The sequence below is a fragment of the Camelus ferus genome, chromosome 34 (genome assembly GCF_009834535.1).
Source record: "Camelus ferus isolate YT-003-E chromosome 34, BCGSAC_Cfer_1.0, whole genome shotgun sequence".
Lineage (NCBI taxonomy): Eukaryota > Metazoa > Chordata > Mammalia > Artiodactyla > Camelidae > Camelus > Camelus ferus.
In genome coordinates, this window is record NC_045729.1 from 16,857,148 (window position 1) to 16,874,171 (window position 17,024).

At 52.4% G+C, this 17,024-nt stretch overlaps 1 protein-coding gene and 1 long non-coding RNA gene across 9 annotated transcripts in view; one reads left to right on the forward strand and one right to left on the reverse strand.

Moving 5' to 3' along the window:
- SCNN1A (sodium channel epithelial 1 subunit alpha) overlaps positions 1 to 12,459 on the forward strand; it is a 91,900-nt gene extending 79,441 nt beyond the window's left edge. For 6 of the 8 annotated variants that reach the window (XM_032472870.1, XM_032472871.1, XM_032472873.1 and 3 more), the window contains 11 exons: positions 622 to 889; positions 1,765 to 1,955; positions 5,938 to 6,041; positions 6,424 to 6,587; positions 7,009 to 7,107; positions 7,323 to 7,440; positions 9,891 to 9,969; positions 10,094 to 10,151; positions 10,299 to 10,354; positions 10,517 to 10,592; positions 11,031 to 12,459. In XM_032472870.1, coding sequence (XP_032328761.1) covers positions 622 to 889; positions 1,765 to 1,955; positions 5,938 to 6,041; positions 6,424 to 6,587; positions 7,009 to 7,107; positions 7,323 to 7,440; positions 9,891 to 9,969; positions 10,094 to 10,151; positions 10,299 to 10,354; positions 10,517 to 10,592; positions 11,031 to 11,417 — 1,600 coding nt within the window. In that variant the 3' untranslated portion in view covers positions 11,418 to 12,459. Of the gene's footprint in view, positions 1 to 621; positions 890 to 1,764; positions 1,956 to 2,761; positions 2,832 to 5,937; positions 6,042 to 6,423; positions 6,588 to 7,008; positions 7,108 to 7,322; positions 7,441 to 9,890; positions 9,970 to 10,093; positions 10,152 to 10,298; positions 10,355 to 10,516; positions 10,593 to 11,030 lie in introns of those variants that run through there. The other 2 variants (XM_032472875.1, XR_004317075.1) reach the window with 2 other exon arrangements.
- LOC116661256 lies at positions 1,124 to 1,786 on the reverse strand. Its single transcript, XR_004317076.1, has 3 exons — positions 1,724 to 1,786; positions 1,419 to 1,508; positions 1,124 to 1,253 (listed from the first exon to the last, which is right to left on the reverse strand). It is a non-coding gene; the product is annotated as an uncharacterized LOC116661256 (long non-coding RNA).
- Positions 12,460 to 17,024: the final 4,565 nt, after the last annotated feature.

Consider the following 17,024-nt stretch of genomic DNA (forward strand, 5'->3'; position numbering starts at 1 on the left):
TGTGTTGAGAAGAAGGAATTGAACGATTTTTACTGGACAGTGTTGAACTTGTGGTGCTTGGGCCCCCACCTGAAACTCACTAAAACTGAGTCTTCGGTGTATGTGTGTGTAGGGGTGGGTGGGAGGTGTGGCATCGGCATTTTTAAAGTTCCTCGGAAGATTTTAGAAGTGCAGATTTAGAAAGCGTCAGGTGGCAAGCGGGCCCAAAGGCCACCCTCGCCTGAGGGGATGGGGCAGGATGGCCGGCACACGGCGGGCCCGTGGGAGTGTCTGGGCCGGTGGGAACGAGCAGACAAGTTCCGGGTTCCCCTCCAGGGCAGGGCGAGTGGGAGGAGCGCGCCTCACACACAGGCGCCTCCCGCCAATCCCTTATGATAAACAGACAGTAATAAATGCGGTCACCGCCGGAGCTCACTGTCGCCTGCAATTACCTGGCGGACACACCTGTCTACACTACCGCTCTCCCCACAGCATAGCCCGAGACCCCAGAGCTATTCCCCGCAGGTTTCTCCGGGATGCACCGACCTCACTGGTTACAGACGAGGAGACTGAGGCCTAGAGGGGCCAGGGACTGGCGTGAGGCCGCCCCCTAATCTGACCCTTTGCCATCGGCCCTCCCAGGTACACGGAAATTAAAGAGGAACTGGAGGAGCTGGACCGCATCACAGAGCAGACGCTCTTCGACCTGTACAAGTTCAACTCCTCCAACACCCTCGTGGCCCCCGCCCGCGGCCGCCGCGACCTGCGCGAGGCCCTGCCCCACCCCCTGCAGCGCCTGCCGGTTTCGGCTCCGCCCCACGCGGCCCGCAGCGCCCGCAGCGCCACCTCCAGTGTGCGGGACAACAACCCCAAGGTGAACAGGAAGGACTGGAAGATCGGCTTCCAACTGGTAAGGCCCCGCCCCCTGCCCCGCCCACCACTGGAAGCCGCGCCCACTCGCCCCGCCCCGCGGGTTCCGCCCGCGCTCGGGACTCCGCTCCCTTTCCGCACCCCGCGTCCTCTGCCAGGGATACGAGGCTGGACCCCAGCCACTTGCTGGGAAAATAAATAAGTTAAATACATAAATCAGGTTTGAAAAATAAAATTAAATAACATCTCTCTGGGAGCCAGCTGGTAGAGACTCCTCCTGTGGGAGCGTTTCCGGGGGCGGGAAGTCAGGTCTGTTGCGGGAAATGCATCTTTCTGGAGTCCAACCCCCTGATGGGACTCAGTTGAGACCCTCCAATGTGATGGGGCACCGGGGCTCTACCAGCCTATGACAGGGAATAGGAAGACAGCAACAAGGAAACAATTTTAAAGTAAAAAGTGAAAAATAAAAGGAAGAGTAAAAGGAAATGGGAGAGAAGTAGAGGGAGGAAGAAAGACAAGCCCCTTTAGTGAGAGCGGACCACGCTTCCCGGAGCCCCGGGTTCCTGTACCTGCTCTGCTGCTGGGATGAATCGCTTGGTTCCTCAGTCTTCCCATCAGTGAAATAGGGAAAAGAATCCTTGCTCCACTCTCCTCGGAGGCTGCATAAATGACCCCTAGGTGTGTGCAGCGCCCGGTCTCCTCCCTGGCCTACCTGCCGCTCCCTTAACCCGGTGCTCTCCGGGGTCCGCTCTCCTCGGGGCTTCTGCACCTCTCTGCCTTCTGTTCCTCCCAACTCCTGGCTCCCACTCCCTCCCCATCGGTCCTGAAGACCCCAGACCACTCATTCCTTTGATCTTGGCCCAACCCTGCTTACCCTCGCTGCTGGCCCTCTGACACTCTGGTCTCTGTGTCCAGTGCAACCAGAACAAATCGGACTGCTTCTACCAGACGTACTCGTCAGGGGTGGATGCAGTGAGGGAGTGGTATCGCTTCCACTACATCAACATTCTGGCCAGAAGGCAGGACACCTCTCCCTCGCTGGAGGAGGACGCTCTGGGCAAATTCATCTTCGCCTGCCGCTTCAACCAGGTCTCCTGCAACGAGGCGTGAGTCCATCCTTCCCTCCGCCTGGCTTCGTGCTCCCGGCCCCACACCCCCCACCCCCGGCTCCTTCCCCGGCCCAGCATGGTCGCCTCCCCTGAAATGCTTGTTGACTAAATAAATGCGGGTGGGGAGGAGAGGGAAGCAGGTGACTTCAGGTCCAAATCTCTACCCCAGGAAGCATCGTGCAGGACTTCTGCTCTCTGCAGGGCTGCATCTGAGTGAGGCAGCCTCTTACAAATTCCCTGGAATGGCTGGGGTTGAGATCTGGTTTTGAGAACCAAGGGCTGGAAGTATGGTTCTCCTTTTTCCTAAGACCTCTTTCTTACTAGCATCAAACTCAGGAGTGCCTGGCAGGTCATCGAATCCCATACTCCACTTTCTCAGATGAGGCTAGCAGTGGTGGTGTAGTGGACACTGCGGGGATTGAATGGGGGACTAGCCCTGAGTTCCTGCTCTGGTTCTGTTATTTCTGGGGCCAGGTGACCCTGGGCATTTCACATCACCCTTCAGAGCCTATGTCTTTTCTTTCGGGGGGGAGTGTAATTAAGTTAATTAATTAATTAATCAATGGAAGTACTGAGTACTAAACCCAGAACCTCGTGTATGCTAAGCATGCGCTCTACCACTGAGCTATACCCTCCCCGCACCCCCAGAGCGTATTTCTTTGTGTGTAAGGGGAGAAGTGAGACCCATTCAGTGTTCACTGATCAAATATTTTTGACTGTCTGGGCTATTGCAATTCACTATTTGGGCATTTGGGGTAGATCAAAGAAGAAAAAATCCTTGCCCTTTTGGCACTTTTACTTAGGTGATGAAGATGATCTCGAAGTGTGAGGACACTTTGTAAACTGCGGTGAATGTTGGGTCTCCTTACTCAGGTAATGAGAGGCTGTGAGTAAGGAGGGACCCCTTCTGTAGCCTCTGGCCCTTCCTACCCCCGCCCTCCCCGCCCTACTTCTGCTCCCCAATGTTCCGGCACCATCTCCCTGCCTCCGCCTGGCCAAGGAAGGGTGTCCAGGCAGCACCTCCTCTCTACAGGGAACCCATCTCTTCCATGTCACCGAAGAACATCAGCGGGGCCAGGTGTCACCTGCTTCTGTCACCTGAAGCACACACTCTGCCCAGCGCACACTTTTGTTCCTGAGTCTAGCTTTTGTGTCTGACAGAAGCTGCCACTTGGGAAGTGAGGCAACAGCAGCACTTGAGCCTGGGTCAGCCCACCCCTGCCACCAAGTCACTCTGTCACCCTCTCACTTTGCCTGCCCCAGGCTTCTACCTCCCCATCAATGGAAAGTCCATGGTTCATCTCAGTCTTGACGCTTAGGTCACTTCCTGAGTTGAGAGCCTCATTATTTCTCACTGGGGTTATTGTAACCCCCGCCCCAGTTCATCTCTCTGGTGCTCAGACCTCCCTTTATTCTGCAACCACAGGAGGGTTTATATGGCAGTATTCTGACTCCACCTAACTATTCCAGTTAGTCATGTTTAAAGTCCTGCAATGTCTCTCATGGCCTTTGGGATCAAGTTGAAGCTCTTTATCCCAGCTTTCTCAGCCCCTCTTCCCGCATAGCCAACACCCTTTGCCCTCTCTCTGTGAGCTTTTCTTTAATAACAGCATTCATCCTTTTAGTGTATACAATTCAGTGGTTTTTAATGTATTCACAGAATTGTGCAACTATTACCACTGTCTAATTTTAATATATCTTCCTCACTCCAAAAAGAACCCCTCTGTATCCATTAGCAGTCACTCCCTATTCCCTCTCCTCCTCCAAGCCTTGGAAACCACCACTTTCTGTCTCTGTGGATTGCCAATTGGGGACATTTCCTATAAATGTAATCACCCACTATGTAGTCTTTTATGACTGGCTTCTTTCACTTAGCATCGTGTTTTCAAAGTTCATCCACGTTGCTGCGTGTATCTGTAATTGTTGCCTTTTTATGACTGAATCATATCCCATTGGGATGGATAAACAACATTTTCTTTATCTGTACTTCAGTTGATGGACATTTGGGTTACTTTCACTTTCTGGTTATTATGAATAACGCTGCCATGAGCATTCCTGTACACAGTTTTGTGTGGATGTACGTTTTCAACTCTTTTGGATAGACACTAGGAGTGGACTTGCTGGATCACACAGTGAGTCTGTATTTAACATTTTGAGGAACCACCAGTCTATTTTCCGAGTGGCTGCACCATTTCACATTCATGCCAGAGTATTTGAGGGCTGCAAATTCTCCACATCCTCCCTTGTTATTATCTGTCTTTTTCACTTTAACCATCTTACTGAATCCTTATACTTTTAAAAGCAAATTTATATAGCTCTTACTAGGTGCTAAGCACTGTTCTAAGTGGAGTTTAATCCTCACAGCATCCCTGTGAGTTAAGTACTATTAGCCCCATTTTACAGGTGAGGAAACTGCGCCACCAAGAGATCAAGTACCTGGGTTGGCCCCTCCGCTAATACTTGTTAGAATCAGGATTCAAGTACAAGTAGTTTTGTTCTGGAGTCTGTGCTCTTCGCCATCAGGTTCTACTGCTTCTCGTGTGTTCTCAAAATGTGCTTTATGTGTGTCTCTTCATATGTGACAAAGTGTGCATGTGACGTGTACAGAAATGGTGTCAGGTTATATATCTCATGCGACCTTTTATTTCCTTAACTAAGCTCTGTGGTTTTAAGATTCATCCGTGTTGCTCCATCCACTCTGTTGATTCCACCTGCTGCATACAGCTGTCAAGCTGTCCCTGTCCCCTCTCCCTCTGAGCAGGGCTCACGGGCTCACAGGCCTTGCAGGACTGGCCTCTGTGCACTTCCGTGGCCGCTTCTTCCGTCCCTCCCTGAATGCAGCCTGTACTCTGGAAATGCTGACCTCCCAGCACTTCCCAGACGGTGCACCCGGATTTCACACCTCCGTGCCTTTGTTCTTCACGGCCAATGGAATATTCCAGACCATGTCACTCGTTCCCATCTCCCTGATTTTACAGATGAGGGGGGTAAGCATGAAAAAACTGGCTTGCTCCAGGCCGTGCAGCCAGTACCCCCACCCTGGCCCCCAGCCCCCGATCTCAGTCCAGCTTTCTTCCCTTTCCTGCTTTGCTTCCTTCCTCCTCAGCCTCTCACAGACCAAAGCCCTGTCTCCCTCTTCTCCCTGCTCCCCTCACCAGCTCCAAGATGCCAGGCTAGTTAGAACACAGACCCTTCTGTTCCCATGTGGGCCTGGCTACAGCCCCACACAGCTCCTGTCGGGGGCCCTGGGACTTGCTGTCAAGTCGTGTTCCTATTGTAGCAACGCTGCTCTGTGATTCCTTCCTCTCTGTTCCCAAACCTATCCCAGCCCAGCTGTGGACCTACCAGTGGGAGGCATGCAGGAAGCCCTGTCCTGCCCTTGGATCTGAGCCTGACCTTCCTCCTGCTGCTCCATGCTCGTTGGCCTCTCTCCCTCCTTTCACCCCACTCCCTTCCATTCTCCACTTCATTCATTCATTTCACAGCTCTGTTAACTGTCTCCTGTATCTCCTGTGTGCCGAGAACCATGCCATTAACCCAGAGACGATTTAGAGATGAGTGAGATGAGTCTCCTGTCCTCAAGGAGATTATGCTACAAATAGGGAAATAAGATTTAGACACATGAGACACTAAGGACGCCGCACGAGTTTGTAATGCAACACAGCGACAAACTGGGGAGGCCACAAGGCCAGTGAGGTCAGGTGGCTGTGGGGAGGAGCCTGGCCTTGAAGGCAGCTGACCTGAGTTCAAGTCCTAGCTCGTCCTCACTACTTGTGTGACCTTGGGCAACTACTTGATCTCTCTGAGCTCATGCAAAGTGGGAGTGATGCCCAGCAGAGTGGCTGACGGGGCCTGAGCAAGGTTCTCAGCATGGCGTCGGCACATAGTAGATGATCAGGAAACCAAGGGTTCTGAAAGTCTTGCTCTCCCAGAGCCCCTGCCCCTTCCTCTCTGATCCTGCTCTCTTATTCCTGAATAGGAATTACTCTCATTTCCACCACCCGATATATGGAAACTGCTACACTTTCAATGACAAAAACAGCTCCAACCTCTGGATGTCCTCCATGCCTGGGGTCAACCATGGTGAGCTGTCCCCGACCTCTGCCCCACCCCTCCCTTGCCCTGCACACCCACATTTTCCCACCTTGAGCTCGTGTCCTAGAGATGCTCTGGCACCTCCGGGTCTCAGCCCAGCGTGCCCACTTCTATCCTGGAAAAATCGTCTCTGTCCTTTCTCCCCCATCGGCACCACGTGGTCCATTCTAGACGTGATAGAAATCCTGTCCCCGTCCTTCCTGCCTCACCCCATCCCCAGTCCAGCTCAGGGGTAGCCAAATCTGTCTGCAGGTCTCCCAGAACTTGCTCCCCTTGGGGCCTTAGAGACTCGGCAGGTGGGAGGGTGGGTTTCCACCCCTCTGATGCTTCTTTCAAACCGCCCCCACTCGGTGCCCTCTCCACCTCCCAGGTCTGTCCCTGACACTGCGCACAGAGCAGAATGACTTCATCCCACTGGTGTCCACAGTGACCGGGGCCAGGGTGATGGTGCACGGGCAGAACGAGCCTGCCTTCATGGATGATGGCGGCTTCAACCTGCGGCCCGGGGTGGAGACCTCCATCAGCATGAGTAAGGTAAGGATGCTGGCTGGGAGGCCTGGGACGAGAGCCCCAGATGGAGAGGGGCCAGAAGAGGGCATGGAGTGACAGCCAGAGGCCTGGAGAAGGTGTGCAGGGCCATGCCCGGTGGGCCTCAGGAGCATGTGGAGCATGGGGTGGGCTTCAGGAGCAGAAGTCAGGAGTGAGAGGCCTGGCTGAGTGGGCGTTAGGAAGTCAGATTCTGAGAAATGGACCTGCTTAGGGCTCATGGGATGTTCTGGGCCCGGTGTCCTTGGAAGTAGCCCTGGGGGCATGTTTTGAGATGATTAGGCAGAGAGGAGAGGTGGCAGGGAAGGACATACAGCCCAGGACTGAGGGAAGATGGAGGTCAAGAAGAGGCCTGGACCACCTGCTCTGACCTCTGACCTCTGACTTCTCTGTGTCTCTACTTTCACAGGAAGCTGTGGACAGACTTGGGGACAACTATGGCGACTGTACCGAGAATGGCAGTGAGATCCCTGTGGAGAACCTTTACCTCACCAAGTACACGCAGCAGGTGAGGCCCGGCCTGTTCCATGGCAACTGTCTCCCATGAGGCAGTGTAAGTCAGCCACAGAGGGTGTGCCTGACAGGGACTGGTGGGAAGAGGGATGAAGATGTCCTGCAGGGACTGGTGTGTCCTCCCCTCCCCTGCCATTGGGGGCCGTGTGTGGGAGGGCAGGCCTGACCCCTCCCCCTTCTCTCTCCCCCTTCCTCCATGCCCTCCTCCAGGTGTGCATCCATTCCTGCTTCCAGGAGAGCATGATCAGGGAGTGTGGCTGTGCCTACATCTTTTACCCTCGGCCCCATAATGTGGATTTCTGTGACTACCGGAAACATGATTCCTGGGGTGAGACTGGGAGGCCTGGGCCCTCCCCATCTGAGCCCAGGGCTTCCTCACAAGCCCTGCACCCTCACTGACCCATCACTGGGGATGGCTTCTGGCTCCCACGTCCCCTGACTGGTTCTCCTGCTGCCTCTTGCTTTCCTCTCATCTCTACCTCTCTCCTCTATCTCTGCTCCTCCCTCACGGTTTCTCTCTCTCTGTTTTGGTTTCTGTGTGTTTAGAATGGGATGGCCACATTTAAAAATAACTCTCAGCAAGAGGAAGGAAGAGCACGTGAGGGAAATCTCCCTGGGTTCTGCACGCAGTGCTCTCTGCCTGTAGCTTCCCGGCTCTCCCCCCCAGGGAACCAGCAGGGCTGGTGCTGCACGCTGGCGAGGCAGCCCGAGGTGCAGGAAGGAAATCCTAGAAGTTATGTGCGCCTGCCTCATTCCCTCACACCTTCTGTTTCATGTGTGTTTTATAATGTACGTAATGTATCAGCTCAATAGGAGCAAGTGTGTCATTTGGAAACCAAATACATAGATTGGAATTGCTTATTGAGGCTTTTTTCACATCCAGGAGGGCAGAATCAAGAGAATCTGGGGGTCACTGGACTCTCCCCCTTCCCTGGTCTGGGAGCAGACCAGTCCCTTTTCCTTCTCTCTACAGATGAGTTATTCAGCCAGAAGGCTGTGTGCCAGGAGGCTGAGACAGAAAGAAAATTCCAAGCGGGAGGCTGGAAAATAGAGGGCGGGCATCCTCAGCGCGCATGCCTTTACCTGGCGCAGCTGGCCTCTCCCCGGGGACGTGGCCAGGGCCCGGCAGACCCCGGCGTTGAGCGCTGCCTCTGCCTTGGCTCTGCTGTGTTCATCCCCTGCCTGCTTTCTTCCCTGGTTCTCAGCTCCACTCCTGTGCTTTGCAGTCTGGCCTCTGGTTCCTGTCTCTCTGGCCTTAAGAGAATCACAGTGCATCAGAGCTGGAGGGGCACTCAGAGGTCATCCGGCCTAACCGTCTCCTTTCTCAGAAGAGCAGGCTGAGGCCCAGAGGAAAGATGTGATGTCCCAGGACACTCTGAGCAGGGACTCTGCCCACTGCTCCTCTGGCCCCCAGACAGTGATTGCTCAGTGGTTGTGAGTTTGAAAAGATCCATGAGAGAGAAAAATAACAATGCTGTTTGCTGAGGAGCTGTGAGGATGAGGGAGAGGAAAGCCACTGAAAATTCAGTCTGTTGAGTTTTCTAAGGAGAGCCTTCTCCTCAGGAAAAAGGGCCTAGCTGCCTTTCATTCCCCCTAATTAAAGATTAATTATGTAATTAATTATATAAGCCCTGGTAGACAGAGAGATTTGGGTCAGAAATGAAGAAGACTCCAGACCAGGTGACTAAAAGTAGCAAGAATGACAAAATAACCTTACTTAGAATTTGGGAAATGGAGAAGGGGGAATCCATGGTCCCATTACTCTTTTTGGGGGGGTAACAGCTTTACTGAGATAATTCATTTCACGTATAACTTACCCTTAAAAGTGTACAATGCAGTTTTAGTATGGTTTTAGTTTTGAGCACAGTCATAATGCAATAGTCATCACAGTCGATTTAGAATCTTCTCCCCATTCCGTTAACGCTCTCCAAGAGCCCCCAGCACGCCCCCCTCTGCCCATAACCACTCATCTACCTGCTGTCTGCTATAGGTTTGCCTAACTTGGGCATTTCCTATAAACAGAATCACAATATGTGATCTTTTGTGATTGACTTCTTTTATGTAGTATAATATGTTCAAGGTTCATCCACTTTGGAGCATGTCAGTACTTCATTCCTTTTTATGGCTGAAGAATATCCACTGTATGGCTAGACCACATTTTGCTTATCCAGCCATCAAGTCGTGGTCATTTGGGCTGTTTTCTGCTTTTTGGCTATTGTGAATAGTGCTGCTGTGTACATGTGTGTACCAGTTTTGATGTGGACGTGTTTTCAGTTCTCTTGGGCACACACCTAGGAGTGGAACTGCTGGGTCATGTTGTAATTCTATGTTTAACCCTCTGAGGAACCGCCAGACTCTTTTCCACAGTGGCTGCTCCGTTTTGCATTCCTGGGCATCGACGGGGTCCACCTTCACATCCCCACCAACACTTGTGATGGTCTTTTTTCACGACAGCCATCGTCCTGGGTGCGAAGCGGTATCTCGCTGTAGTTTAATCTCATTCTTCTTATGCAGGAATTGTTCCCATTTTTCTTTTTGACTTTTAAGTGTTTCTCCGTTTCCTGCACATCTGTGCAGAGGTGTGTCCTGGTTGTTTTTATTTTTTATTGGATTTAGCTTAATTTCTTAAGCATTTTCTGGTGCTGCCACTCAGGAGGCACCAATGTAATGCCAAATAATACTCTTGCGAAATGAGTGCCCAGGGATCTTAGGAGACCTCTTGGGCGTGGGGTGAAGGTTGAAGCATCCTAGGAAGATGGGCACCTCTCTGCTCCACAGGCTACTGCTACTATAAGCTCCAGGATGCCTTCTCCTCAGACCGCCTAGGATGTTTCACCAAGTGCCGGAAGCCATGCAGGTGAGTGCCCCTCCCCGGAGCGCAGGTTGGGCCGCTGGCTGCTTGGCTGAGTGGACTACAGGGTCCTCAGCTAAGCCTCTGAGTGAGCCCACGCCCATCACTGAGCGCCCTTCTCCATCCCCAGTGTGACCATGTACAAGCTCTCTGCTGGTTACTCACGATGGCCCTCAGTGACATCCCAGGTAAGGGGTGGGGGAGGGGGGAGTATGCTCGCGTGCATGGGCACATGTATGCATAACACTGAGGTCTTCTCTATGCATATGGGTAATACCCAGTTAAGCCTGAAGAGCATGGGGGGTGGCCCCACCGACACTCTCATCCTTTCCCAGGACTGGGTCTTCGAGATGCTATCCCGACAGAACAATTACACCATCAAGGACAAAAGGTCAGTCCTACCCTGGTCCCAGCCCCGGGAAAGGAGGAGCCTTTGGGAGGGAAGACAGATCTGGGAAGAGGAATTGATACACTTGCTTGGAGGAGGGTATTTTCGAGCGGCAGAGAGGTTGACCCTCTGCCGTTTCTTCCCACCTTCTCCCCAACTCCAAAGAAATGGGGTTGCCAAACTCAACATCTTCTTCAAGGAACTGAACTACAAAACCAACTCTGAGTCTCCGTCTGTCACGGTGCGTTCTGCCTCACTGAGTCTGGGATTCTCTCGGGGGGTCTCAACGGGTGGCTGTCCACAGAGACAAGGGATTGCCTCTATGGGGCCAGGGAGTTTGGGCCTCGAAAGCTGAGGACCAAGGAAAGGGGAGAGGGAGAGGCTGAGAGGGTGGGAAGAAGGGTGCGCTGGGGGTGACGTCTGGGCCTAGTAGGAAGGAGGGGTGCCGGATGCTGGGGAGAAGACCCCTGACAGAGGCCTGGGTTTCAGCCGTCCCTCCCGTGGCCTGGTTCTCAGTTTTCCCTGGAAGACACCAGCCATCAGCCATGTGCTCCTGGGGGAGAGGAGCAGAGAGAAGGGGCCCAGGGACTGTGAGAGGCCGGGTGGGGTGGCCGAGGGCCTTGGGGAAGGCGGGTGGGGCTGCTCTGCCGCGTGGTCAGCGAGCCTCTCTGCCTCACAGATGGTCACCCTCCTGTCCAACCTGGGCGGCCAGTGGAGCCTGTGGTTTGGCTCCTCCGTGCTGTCTGTGGTGGAGATGGCCGAGCTCGTCTTCGACCTTCTGGCCATCACCTTCCTCATGCTGATCCGGAGGGTCCGCAGTCGATACTGGTCCCCAGGCCGAGGGGGCAGGGCTGGCCAGGAGGTGGCCTCTGCATCAGCCCCCCCTCTCCCCTCCCATTTCTGCCCCCACCCCGCATCCCCCTCCTCGTCCCTGCCAGGCCCTGCCCCTGCCCCAGCCTTGGCAGCCCCTCCACCTGCCTATGCCACCCTGGGCCCCCCTTCGTCCCCGTCCCCATCAGGCTCGGCAGCAGCCAGCAACCCCGCCTACACTCCTGAGGAGGCCTGAGAGGAAGGGGCAGTGTCTGCCCCTCAGGGCAGGCACTTCCCTCAGCAGGACTGAAGAATGTCTGGGGCTTCCTCTCAGAGCTGCCCAGCGCCTTCTGGGAGCCCTGTTGTTGGGGGAGGGGGCAGGATGGAGAAGGAACTCTGGAAAGGTCCAGAGAGCAGGGGCTGAGGAAGCTGCCCAGCAGCGCCCTGGCTCCTGCCGCGTATGCCCAGCCCTGCCTTGAGAAACTCTGGTGTGCCCACCAGGCACAGACGAGGCTTCTTTTCCCTTGAATCAGCCAAGCCGAGCTTGGAGCTTTGACAAAGAACTTTCCTAGGAAACAAATGACCACCAGAACAAAACACAAACAAGGGCACACAGAAGCAGGTTTGGTTTCCTCCCCAAAGATAGCTGGATTCAGCCCCAGAGTGGCCTTCCATGCTGCTTTCCAGTGACAGACGTTTGCTCGTCTTCTTGAACTTGGGTGGGAAGCCCCACCAAAAGCTCCCTTGGTTAGTTCTTAGACAATTCCCCTTCCCTGACTCCCCAGGGTGGAGTCTGGAGCAGCTCTGTGTCGTAAAGACTTGACCATTCCCAGTTGGCTTCAGGATTCTTCCAGCCTCATCTACCAGGTGCCCCCACGGAGCCACACCCCAGCATCTCTGCCCTGCATCCTGTCCTTTGTAACTCTGCTTATTTGCTCAAACTATTTCCTTAGCCTGGAAGCTTCCCCCGCCATCTACTGGAGAACTCTGTGTCCCTTAGAACCCTGCTCAGACATCAAGACTTCTGTCAAGGCTTCTGCCCCATCTTGTCTTCCCCAGGATTGATCACTCCCCTCTCCCCTGGACTCCCGTGGCACACCATAACATCTTTGGAAATGCTGATGTCACGTTTTACTTTCTTGTTCCTTTATGTCTTCCTCCCCAGCTAGACTGTGAGCTCGTTGTGGTCAGAAATGGACCTTTGGTCATCTGTGTATCCTCAGGGCCTAGTCCAGTGTTCCATTTAGAGCAAGTAGGCAGGTACTTAATAAATGTTGTTGCATAAAGAACTCAATAAATGTTGTTGCATAAAGAATGTCTGAGGGGAGGGTATAGCTTAAGTGATAGAGTGCATGCTTAGCCTGCACGAAGTCCTGGGTTCAGTTCCCAGTACCTCCTCTAAAAATAAACCTAATTACCTTCCCTGCTACCAAAATAAAATAAATACAACAATGAATTATTTTTAAAATACTAAAAAAAAAAAAAAAGAATGTCTGGAGAGCTGGATGGGGGTACCATACAGGGGATAGTGAGTGGATGCAAGTCCTGAGTCATGGCCCAAGTGCCTGGGAGATCCTGGGTGGGGGGAGGGGACAGTCGGTGTTGCTGAGCATGCGCTAAGGGCCCAGCACCATGTCCAGGGGGCAAGTGAAGACATGGTGCCCTCCGCTCAGGAGACCTGTTGTGCCCCCGTCCACTGCCTGAGCCACCTTTCCTTCCCAGCTCTTCTCTCACCACCATCTGTGACCCTTCTCTCTGTTTGCCGAGTACCACCCACCACCCAGCTGCAGCGGAATGTCCTCCACTGCCTGGTAGTGGTGGAGGAGGGGAGACTCAGGCCTGCTCCTCCAGGAAACTCAAAGCTCATTCTGGCATCATCACAGAGCAGTGTCAGGAATCCTCTAGCTTTTACCAAAGGAGAAATTGGGGGATGCCCGAGCGGAACCCTGGCTTCCAGACGCCTGGTTCTTTTCCTGATTCCAGCATCTGACCTGGAATCCAGAATTTACCTTTCCTCGTCCTCTTTGGGGCCTTTCCCCTGCTGCCTTGTCTTACTCAATTATAATTATACATATTGATGTAATTGTATATGAAATAATTGATAAAGATATAATTATATTTATTGATATTATATACTTAATTGTAATCTCCCTGTCCTGAGGAGCCAACTGAATTTTGAGACAGAGCGGGAGATGATGGCGGGAGCGGGAAGGTAGAAAAGGTTGTGATGAGGAACTGACGTGATGATGCCTGACTTCCCTTTCCCAGACTCAAGCTGATGCGGGAAAAACGGTGGTGTCACAAGAGTTCCCTCCGTCAGAGCCCTCAGGTTCAGCCTGTCCTGGTGGCTCTTTGCCACAGCGTAGCCTCCACCCTGCTCTGCCCCGCCCCAACTCCCTCTCCCCTGGCTGGGTGGGCAGGACCTGCTGGACAAAACAGGAGCCACTGAGGATGACAGCAATCCTTCCCGCAGCCCTTCCTTGCCCTGCCTCCCCCATCCCACGTTGGAGTGTCTCCTGGCCTGAAGTATTTCCAGCCTGAGATGTTTCCTTCTCTCCTCCATCCCTCATCGACATGTTAAAAATAGTTTATTTCCTCCATCAACACACAAACACACAAGCCTTCTGATCATTATGCAAGGCACCACAAGTTAAATTAAAACTTGTTTATTCTATTATTCATTTTTATATTAATACATTACATGATTCAAGATAAAGTGAATTTTAAAAGCAAACAAGTGCCAGTTCGGGGGAGGAGGGAGTAGATGAGGGCAGGTGCCCGCGTTAGGGGGCAGGCATTTTTCTAGAGTGTTTGTTGAAAGCGGCAGGCGCCAGCACAGGTGCATCACGCGGGCAGTTACCCACAGGGGGCACACCCAGGAGCGGTGCTGCTGAGCGCCCCTAGTCTCTCTGTCGCAGGTTAATCAGAGTTAGAGGAGAGAGGTCATGGTGTCTCATTTTCCTTATCGGGCTTATACGGCCAAGTGCCTTGCACAAGTTCACGACTCCTCCAGGACCAGCCAGGAAGCCAGGCTTCCAGGGACCCAGCCTGTCTCCCTGTGACACATGGAGTTGGAATGGCAGGGCTGGGGATAGAACCCACGTCACCCCGACTGAGAGTCCAGTGCCCTTTCGGTGACTCTGTGCTGCTGTGGGGTGTGTGTGAGAGAGACACGTGATGGAGGGTGCCCTCTGCCATCTGAAGCTCTTTTCTCTGGAGCATCCTTTGCTCCACAAGCCCTAATGTCCAATTCTGTCATCCTCTAGTTTGCCCCACTCCTATTCCTGTGTCTCTCTGTGTCTCCATCACCATCATTTCTTCTTCCCCTGGAGGGATTATGGTCATACTCTCATATCCTCCGAGAAACTGGTTAGCTGCCCATATAACTGGATCCACCCACCTCTCACTATCTTCTTTTAAACAGAATTTTATTGAACAGCCTAATACCACATTTCTGAAGACTTTAAACTTGCTGAATAAGTAGGCGTTTATCCTAAACACTGAAAGCAATTCTTTTGTGGTGAGCTATGTGTCACGGCCTTGACCGTTGGTGCAGACTGTTAAAAATTCCTTGTAACCTTAAAAGTAGGACATTGAAGTTGTTATTGTTTTTTTTTAAAAAAAAAACCTTTATTGTGGTATGATTCCTGTACAGTAAAGTACACATATTTCAAATGTACAATTTGATGAATTTTGATAGATGTCTACATCCATGAAACCACCATCACAATCAAGATAGGTAACAGTTCCTTCACTCCCCAAGAGGTGCAATTTCCGAATTCCAAATTAATCCTTTCCTGCCCCTTTTAATCCCTGGTAACCATAAGTTTGTTCTCTACACCTGTGAGTCTTTTTCTGTTTTGTAGATAAGTTCATTTGTGTCCTTTTTTTTTAAGATTCCACATTTAATCGATATCATAAGGCATTTTTCTTTCTCTTTCTGGCTTATTTCACTTAGAATGACAATCTCCAGGTCCATCCATGTTGCTGCAAATGGTGTTGTTTTATTCTTTTTTATTGCTAAGTAGTATTCATATATATACACACACACGCACACATATATATTCATCTTTTTATCCAGTCATCCGTCGATGGACATTTGGGTTGTTTCCATGTCTTGACTACTGTAAATAGTGCTGCTGTGAACATTGTGGGTGCATGTGTCTTTTAGAATTATATTTTTCTCCGGATATACGCCCAGGAGTGGGATTGTTCGATCATATGGTAATGTTATTCATTGTTAATACAAACTATTAACATTGCTACCACTTACGGAGAATGAATTTAGTATGAGGCAAACACTTGCTAAACACTTTACGTGCAAGTATTCCTCAGTGCATGTGCTGTGAGGGGTACCGGCCTGTTTCCTGGTTTTAGGTGAGGCTGCAGCTCTCCTCTTCACACTAGAAACTGGGCCATCTGACTCCTGCACTTGACTTCAATGACCCTGCTTCTTCAAGAGCTTTGCTTTGGGCCCACTCTTACTGTACTTGGAGCCTACCTGGGTGTTGGTGAAGGTGACCTCCTTCCTCTGTGAGTCCAGCTTTAACCATCTTGTTCCTCAGAAGCTAGAGGATGGGCTGGAGTGAAGTCAGCCAGAGGTGGGGGTATCCAAGCTCCACTCACATCTATAGACGCTCTGCCCCTGGGATCGCAGAGGGGAGACCAGGGAGGACCAGGTAGGGTGGATCCCAGGGTGAGGATTCAGCTGATAGATCAGGAGGAAAAGGGGCCAAGAGCTCTGATGCAAAGTCACAAAGCCCTGGCACCTCCTGTCTGGTCCCCCGCATTTCTAGCGGACCTCAACAGCTGGAGAACCCCAGGCCTGGACTGGCTATAGAGTAGGTCATTGTGTCCAGAGAATGTTCTGGTGAATGTTGTACCCTTGTTGTGGGATTCATTTGGGAAGTGTCCTGCTAGGATGGGAGTGGCATAAAATACTCAAAGAGTCAGGGTGTGGGGCCTGACTGAAAAGGACGAATGGAAAAGAGGCAAATGTCTGTCGTAGCAAAATGGGACTGAAGCCAGGAATCTAGGGTCTTAGCTGGCTCTGCAGGGAACATGACTTGCCTGTCCCTCAGCCTCAGTTTTCTCATCTGTAAAAGCAGGGGTGGGGGATTGGCTGCAGGAAATTGCCTCCGAGGTCAGCTAGGATTGATGTATCTGAATACTTGGGAAAAGGGCACGGGGAATGGACTGGCCATACCTGACGGAGAGATGGGTAACTCCACAGCATCCTCACCGATGTGATCTCACTAATCCTCGTGGTACCACCTTCCCCACCAAGGTAGGCCATCACCGTCACTCTCATTGAATAACCAAGGTCTGTCTTGTGGGAGGTCCTGCGTTGTTTGGAGGCAGAGCCAGGATTAGCAGGTGGGGGCCCCGCAGGGCAGAGACTGGATGGGCTATAGCCCCATTCAGGGTTAGGACTGACTCTGAAGTTTGGGTTAGAGGGGTCAGTTCCCAAGAAAGTGGGAGCTTAGGGTGTCAGGAGAACTCTGGGGAAAAGAGAAGAGGTCCTAAGGAAGACTGAGGCATCAGGTGCTTGTCCATCTGTCCAGGCTCAAAAAATCCTTACAGCAACTGCATGAGATAGGGTCTCTCTGTTTTGCAAACTGGAACCCAGGCTCCGAGAGTCTGTCCCAGACCACCCAGCTAAAAAGTAGAGAATTCTGATCTGGAACCCAGGGAGTCGGACTCCAAAGCCCTGAGTCCTTTACTGCCATTCATTTGGGAAAGGCCGGGTGGTGGTGGGGAGTCGGGCGCCCCTAGGTGTTTGGCGGGGAGTGATCAGACTGGCTGCTGGACCCGGGCTGCCGGTGCCTCGGACTGGCTGCGAAGGGTTAAGGAACGTTGGCCC